General features: G+C 44.1%; 1 protein-coding gene across 2 annotated transcripts in view; it reads right to left on the reverse strand.

The window, feature by feature from the left end:
* Positions 1-2,565: 2,565 nt before the first annotated feature.
* Positions 2,566-7,325, reverse strand: part of tbc1d13 (TBC1 domain family, member 13) — a 5,572-nt gene continuing 812 nt past the window's right edge. The window contains exons 1-12 of one of the 2 annotated variants that reach the window (XM_052537697.1): positions 6,681-6,699; positions 6,468-6,541; positions 6,339-6,379; positions 6,198-6,259; positions 5,922-6,021; positions 5,767-5,849; positions 5,481-5,640; positions 5,063-5,273; positions 4,820-4,983; positions 4,584-4,744; positions 4,292-4,349; positions 2,566-3,820 (exon numbers count right to left, since the gene is read on the reverse strand). In XM_052537697.1, the coding sequence (XP_052393657.1) occupies positions 3,755-3,820; positions 4,292-4,349; positions 4,584-4,744; positions 4,820-4,983; positions 5,063-5,273; positions 5,481-5,640; positions 5,767-5,849; positions 5,922-6,021; positions 6,198-6,259; positions 6,339-6,379; positions 6,468-6,541; positions 6,681-6,682 (1,182 nt within the window). In that variant the 5' untranslated portion in view covers positions 6,683-6,699 and the 3' untranslated portion in view covers positions 2,566-3,754. Of the gene's footprint in view, positions 3,821-4,291; positions 4,350-4,583; positions 4,745-4,819; positions 4,984-5,062; positions 5,274-5,480; positions 5,641-5,766; positions 5,850-5,921; positions 6,022-6,197; positions 6,260-6,338; positions 6,380-6,467; positions 6,542-6,680; positions 6,700-7,325 lie in introns of those variants that run through there. The other variant, XM_052537696.1, reaches the window with a different exon arrangement.

A 7,325-nucleotide genomic window follows, 5' to 3' on the forward strand; every position in this document is an offset into this window, starting at 1 on the left:
TCGTAAAAAGAGATATAGAAATAAAATTGAATTCAATGCAATTTAACTTATTAAAGATATAAACTTATGGAGTCAAAACAAAGTGAGACACGCAGAAAAGGAAAAATCTGTATTACAAGCTCAAACTTGACTAAAATGCAAAAGAAAAGCAGCGTTGCAAATAAATATATTGCCATGGAAAATATGTAGCTATTGCAAAATTTTAAAAGTTCGCTTTTTTAAAATAGTTATAATAATCATCGTTAAAATAGGGCCCATAAACTCGTAATTGTTAGATAAAAAGACACAAATAACTTGTTTATATTTTTCAGTCATCACACTGGAAATGACAAACACATTGCATTGTGGGATATAGGACCGTTTGTTCGATGTGTATTGCACTGGCAAACTGTTCTTTCATTAGCTAAAAAAAATTAAAACCCAGTAATAAGGTGACCTATTTTTACGATCTAAATGCAAATAAAGCGCACGGCGCAGGCGCACTCAGGGCGTGTCCAAATCCAATTTTGCTATTTTAACGACGGAAAACGGTCCGTGCGCCTGGGAACATTTTTGGAATGGGTTGTGCCTATTCTCTTAATGAGTATTGGGCGTAACGTTCACTAAACCAATCAGAGTGTCACCTCCAATTCCCTTTAGCTCGCGTTATGACAGATCGTTATTTACACGGCGGAACAGCTGAACGCTTCTCAAGTGAAGAAACCGATCTGCTCGTGCGTGAAGTTAAAGTAGCTACGCGAGCAGATCATCTACGGGCAGGGGCGGACTAGCCATCTGGAGCACCGGGACTTTTCCCGGTGGGCCGCTGGCCAATGTGGGTCGGCCCACCCGGTACACAATATATACATATTTTTTAAATGACGGAAATCATAATATTACATCTCTTTTCTAGGCAAATGGATGAGTGAGTTCAATCGCGTAAGGAGTGTGTTTTGATTGCATGCATGTGAGTGTTACGATACGCGAAAGATGAATTAATTCTGTCAAGATTGTCTGAAATGCCGCTCTCAACGCGTGCTTTGAATGAGTGCGCATGCGCAAGCCCCGAGTGCGCGCGAATTGTTTAAAACGTTTGAATCGGCAGGATTTAGAAACAAGTGCAAACGATCAACTACGATCCGTTTCACTCCTTCAAGACTGCGGCGCGAATCAAGTTATGAACCTTACATCACTATTCACGATGGCCCCGTCGGGCAGAGCCGTACTGAGCCCGACTGAAAAACACAATAGCCCCGGGACGTCAGGATTGCGATTTTACGAGCCCTGCACCTCAGATCTATCCAGTTTGTGAACCATTGGTTTCCACACTGGTTTCGTTCCACAATAAATGATTAGCCTATTTTAAAAGATTGTATTAATGTATGTGTGCGTGTGTATTGGTACGATTGTGCAATTAATAAGCCAATTGAATTCATCATTATAAGTAGTAATAAACTGAATTGCAAATAGGTATCCTAATTCTAATACATGCAATGATCCATCATTATATTTTTATATTTGTGTAGCCTACACAATGATATTCCTTTACACTGTAATCCTTTTGTTTTTAATATTTGGCATGTTTGTGTGATGCGCATCCCTGTGTGTACCGGTAATAATTTTCTACCAACGCGCTCTTTAAAAAAAATAAAATAATAATAAATAATAATAACATTGAACCATTGACTTTAGACTAGGTTTGTTTTGGGATATGGCGCAGTCTATTTTCAGTTCCTTAAAATAGCAATGCGCCTGAACACACCTCTTTTTCAGACCAGCACGCCCATGGGTGCACACATTCGCCGATTAAACCTTTCTTTTACTGTCTATGGATTAAACGACGTGGCGCTGGACTGAAACGAGCAAACACCTTGCGTCACATTGCGTCGGGTGTATGATCGGGCCCTATGTGTTCAATCTCGCAATGTAACATAAGTAGCGACAAATCTCTTCTCTTCTCTTTGTGATGCACTGAATGTGAGCTTGTGATTTAAGCAGAAGATCCAGTTAGGACATTTTATTTTGCCAATATTTATTTATTAATTAAGCTTTTTTTTTAGCTTAGTTAATTTACAATATTAACAGAATAAACAAACAAGAGAAAAAAGAAAACAAGTAAAAAAAAAAAACATTCTGCCATGACATTTTGATTAAAAATGACAAAGAGAAACATGCACTGATGAATCTTTCCATATCTCACATAAGGCTGCTCTGTGCCTGCTCGGTTCATTGTAAAGATGTAATGCTGCATAACAGCCAGACCAGATAAAGCCTGCTCTGAGCCAGCATCCTGTTGTAATGGCTGTATGAATGCATTGACAGCACCTCTGAGCAGCAGGTGTACACACACTGAAATGCCACATCAGAAGCGATTCTGGGCCACCGTAAAAGTGTAATTTTGGCATAAAAGCAATAACGCTTTTAGAAGCCTGATTTTTTATTTTATGCTGACTCAAGCTGATTATCAGTTGTTTTGGGTTTTTCTCAGTCATTGACCGTCGTCACACTCCTGCAGTGAGATCAGCTCTGTGTCTGTGAATATGAGCAATGGGCTGACTTTGAGTGTTTTGAAGTGATTTTTAGAGATTTAAAGGTTAAATTGTTTTATTGTGCATCCGCAAGCACTGTAAAAACATTGATATACAACAGCAAGAACTATAGAGGTTCATACAAAAACATCTCATGCAAAAGAAAAAACTTGGTTTTCAAATGTACATGAATGAATACAGTCAAAGACAGACATGTGTGACCAGACATTCCCCAAATAAAAGACCATTCAATTCCCAACATCCTCTGAGCTTTAAAATACAAAACAACATTTTAAAAAAATGAACTGCAGCGATGAACATATTTATAAAAACACTAAAGATTCGAAGGAGTCCCAACGTTTGATCAGATGTTTCCCTCAGAGAAACACGAGCGCCGTTATTAGTGTGAGGAGATGCCTGAAGAGCAGTTAATGCAGATTATTAGTGGAGACGGATGACGTCACTAAACAGAGGGATGATGGGATGCTAAAGCCGTGTGATCTGCGGAGGAGAGATGACTCTGAAGGAGCTGATCTGAGATCAGTGACGGGTCTGTAGTGTTGATTGGTTCATGCTGCTCCTGAATGAATCCACTCACTCATCTCCCGTCTCACGCTTCTCCAGAACAGTGTCCCGTGACGTCTGGGAAGCTTCAGTTCTCTCACAGATGAAGACGAGAACCTCCATCCATCTGCACCACTGTGGGTTTGTTCATTTGTGACAGATACGTTATAAACCAAACAACAATCACTGATATAATACAGCTGGATTAAGACCCTCAGGTGACCAGTCTGCTGTTGTTCCAGATTTATACTGTAGTATATCAGTTCTGGAGTGTTTCTGGAGTCCATCTGTGGCTTGTGTGTGTGTGTGTGTGTGTGTGTGTGAGAGAGAGGGTGTCTGTTGTGTGTGTGTGTGAGAGAGAGAGTGAGTGGGAGTGTGTGTGTCTGTAAGGAAGAGCGAGAGAGTGTGTTGTGTGAGAGAGAGTCAGTATGTTGGTCTTTAAAATCATTCAGTGCAACAATAAACAACTTGAGCGCAGCACACACACACACACACACACACAATCTCTATCTTTCTCTCACTCACACACACACATACACATACACACACTTGCATGTCTACCTGAGAGACGGTAAGACCAAACGCTCAATCACACAAAGGCGAATGCTGGATCCCACCCGAGTGAGATGGGCGGCACTGCTGTCAATCATCAGACTGGAGGCGGAGCCTATTGGGCGTGGCGGCTACAAACCGTCCTGCAGTTCTTTCGCTTTAATGAGGATGGCATGAACATCAGAGATGGGATAATCCTGGAAAACACCAGAAAACATGTTAGGAGTGTGTGTGTATGAGAGAGAGAGAGTGTGTGTGTGTGAGAGAGAGAGTGAGTGAGTGTGAGAGAGAGAGAGAGAGAGAGAGAGTGTGTGTGTGTGTGTGTGTGAGTGTGTGTGTGTGTGAGTCAGAGAGAGTGTGTGGGAGAGATTGTGTGTGTGAGAGTGAGTGTGTGAGTGTGAGAGAGTGTGTGTGTGTGCGTGTGTGAGAGAGAGTGAATGTGTGTGTGAGTGAAAGTGTGTGTGTGAGAGAGAGAGGGAATGTGTGTGAGAGAGTGAGTGTGAGAGATTGTGTGTGTGAGAGAGAGAGAGAGTGTGTGTGGGAGTGAGTGAGAGAGTGAGTGAGTGTGTGACAGTGTGAGAGACTGTGTGTGAGAGTGTGAGTAAGTGAATGTGTGAGAGTGTGTGTGTGTGTGTGTGTGTGTGTGTGTGTGTGTGAGAGTGAGTTACCTGCAGTAATCTCATGTTAGTTGTAAAGTCTCCAGCCAGTAACTGATCTCGAATCAGTCTGCAAAAACACAAAGACTTGAAGAACAGAACTTCCTGAGGACACATTGATTTCTCTTGTGCTTGATTCAGTACAGATTTATAATAATACACAAGTAATTAATTATGAAAGTCAATTTCAGCTGTCCATCAGCGCTACAGAAACCAACAGTCTCATTATTCAGATCAATTCAGTTCAAGATTTGCCCTCATCTGAATGTTGAATCAGGAATATGAACTGTGTGTCAGATCTTACGTGAGCATGGCGCAGCACACAGGGATGAGGAAGTCGAAGCGCTCCTGATCCGAGAAGAGCGAATCCCAGATCCGGATGACGTCTGGAAGCAGGAACTCTTGCGAGAGCAGCAGCGTCAGCCAGCGGAAGGTGAAGTACTGCGGCTTGATGTTCTGCTCTTGCTGTGACACACACACACAGACGTCAGCGAGTGTGTGCAGTTAAACACTGAGCCTTAGACTCATCCTGATCCTCACCAGCTTCATGTACAGCTCCGTGTCTTTCTCCTTGAGTTTGGAGAAGACGCTCTCCATCTTGAAGGTGATGCCGCACTGAGAGTCGTCCAGGCTTTTGATGAAGTTATCTCTGTTCTCGGACATCAGGTTGGTGAAGCAGAAGAAGGTGTCGGCCTCCGCGTGCTCTACACACAGAAGAAGAACAGCGCTTGATCAACACCACCCGTCAGAAGCCAACAGCAGATCAGAAAGGATCAGCCTCACCCTTCCACTGGTTGTTGGGGTCCGTGGCGAAGGTGTAGTAAATGGGACCCACGATCTCATTCATGCCCTGAACGTAAGCGATGCCTGGGTTGAGTTTGGCGTAGATGAAGAGGATCCGCTCGACCACTTCCCAGTGCGCTTCACAGCCGTTCGGCAGCACCTCGTACTCGTTAGAGGGATACAGGTGTAACGCCTTCCCCGGAGAACTCACCTGAAACACACGCAGAACATCACACACACACACACACACACACACACACACACGTGAAGACATCCTGAACATCACTCTCTCTCTCTCTCTCTCTCTCTCTCTCTCTCTCTCTCTCTCACACACACACACACGTGAAGAAATCCTGAACATCACTCTCTCTCTCTCTCCCTCTCCCTCTCTCACACACACACACACACTCTCTCTCACGTTAGTGACGCCGCTGCGGTTCCGGTTCACCGTCTGGGCTTTGAGGGTGGTCTGCTCCACTCGTCTCCGCAGCGTCTCGTACTCGTTCTGCGGGTCCAGGATGAGCTGAGAGGGGAAGTCTGTGGGCCGCTGGAAGAAGGCCATGTCTGGGTACAAGCGTCTGACGACACACACACACACACACACACACACTAATCTTAATCTGAAGCAACAAATGCAGAGACACATGCTTCATTATTTTGGAATGAATCAAACGGCTGGTCTGTGATCAGCTGATGTGATTTACCTGACATCTTTATCGATCTGCAGCAGGACTTCGTTGTCTTTGAAGTATGTGTTCCAGCGACTGTCTGGGTTTGGATTCAGAGGCTGGAGATGAGAGAAGAACGTCACAAGAGTCTGTCTTCAGTGTTTGGGGTGTTGTGATGTTCTCAGACTCACGTGATCCTCCAGCGTCACGTCCTCTCGAGACACTCCCAGGTTTGCTTTGGCGATTCCCGGCTGAATGATCATCTCTCGCAAAAACTGGGCGTACAGATCCCTGGCCAATCACAATCAAGCACAGCAGCATGATCAGCCTGTGTGTGTGTGTGTGTGTGTTTGAGTGAGTGTGTGTGTATATTAGTGTGTGTGAGTGTGTGTGTATATTAGTGTGTGTGAGTGTGTGTGTGAGTGTGTGTGTGTGTGTATATTAGTGTGTGTGAGTGTGTGTGTAACCTCTGTTTTGTCAGGAACGTCTCCCATAATGCCTGATCCAGCGGCAGGTAATTCAGCAGGATCTGAGAAATACAGGAGAAAATCTCTTTCATTTCAATTCTTCTTTTATTCACACGAGACTCGCTCAGATCAGACACTGACCTTCCAGCAGAGCGCACGGATGCCTCCTTCACACGGGATCCCTGCGAGACACGGATGAGACGGATGAGACGGTGAACACGTCTACACACACACACACACACACACACACACACATCACACTCCACCTACCGCTGAAGCAGAGCTCACGTAAAGCCTTGAGATCGATCTCCTGCTCGCTCAGAGTCGCCTTGAACTCCTGGATCCTGAGGAACACGAGATGTGTGAGAGTCTGATCTCACACACACACACACACACACACACACTCACACACTCACACACACACACACACACGCGCACACACACACTGTATCCTGAGGAACACGAGAGACCATCTGAACTCACATCTCGAATCATATTCTGCACAAGGGAATAAAGCCTTTTCTCATGGTTCCAGTGATGTTTGTTATTCGATAGTAACTGCAGACAAATGCAGTGAAATTACAGAAAGTCCATGTTTTATTTGTTTGAGGAACACAAGGTTTCGGGTCCAGATGTTCTTACTGAATCAAAACAATGAAATAAAAGCTCAGATTGTTGTCTGGATTCCTCTAAGATTCAGGAAACACCTTCATATTGACTTTCTCTCTTCTGCTGAACACAGATTTAGGAGATCTGGCAACCAAACTACATTGGACCACATTGAGATTCATTATACGAGACATTCCTCAAAATATCTTCTTTTGTGCTCCACAGAAGAAAGTTTGTTTTATCCTGGTCTCAAACATCTCAGCTGAAGATCTAGATTCATTTCTTTCACTAATCACTTTTATTTCAGTTGCCACAGAGTGTCTCATTCATGGCATGAGAGACGAAAGATTGGTCACACGCTCCTCGTGAGCTCATTAACACACTCGTAACTCGCTGGTTAGATCCTGTGACTCCAAGCTGAACTTTCACCAGTTGCTCATTTACAGCGTTTCAGAGAAACAGAGTCAAAGCAGAGGATCACACAGAAGAAACGACCGAGAGACACTCAAGTCACCAAAT

The sequence above is a fragment of the Carassius gibelio genome, chromosome A21 (genome assembly GCF_023724105.1).
Source record: "Carassius gibelio isolate Cgi1373 ecotype wild population from Czech Republic chromosome A21, carGib1.2-hapl.c, whole genome shotgun sequence".
Classification (NCBI taxonomy): Eukaryota; Metazoa; Chordata; class Actinopteri; order Cypriniformes; family Cyprinidae; genus Carassius; species Carassius gibelio.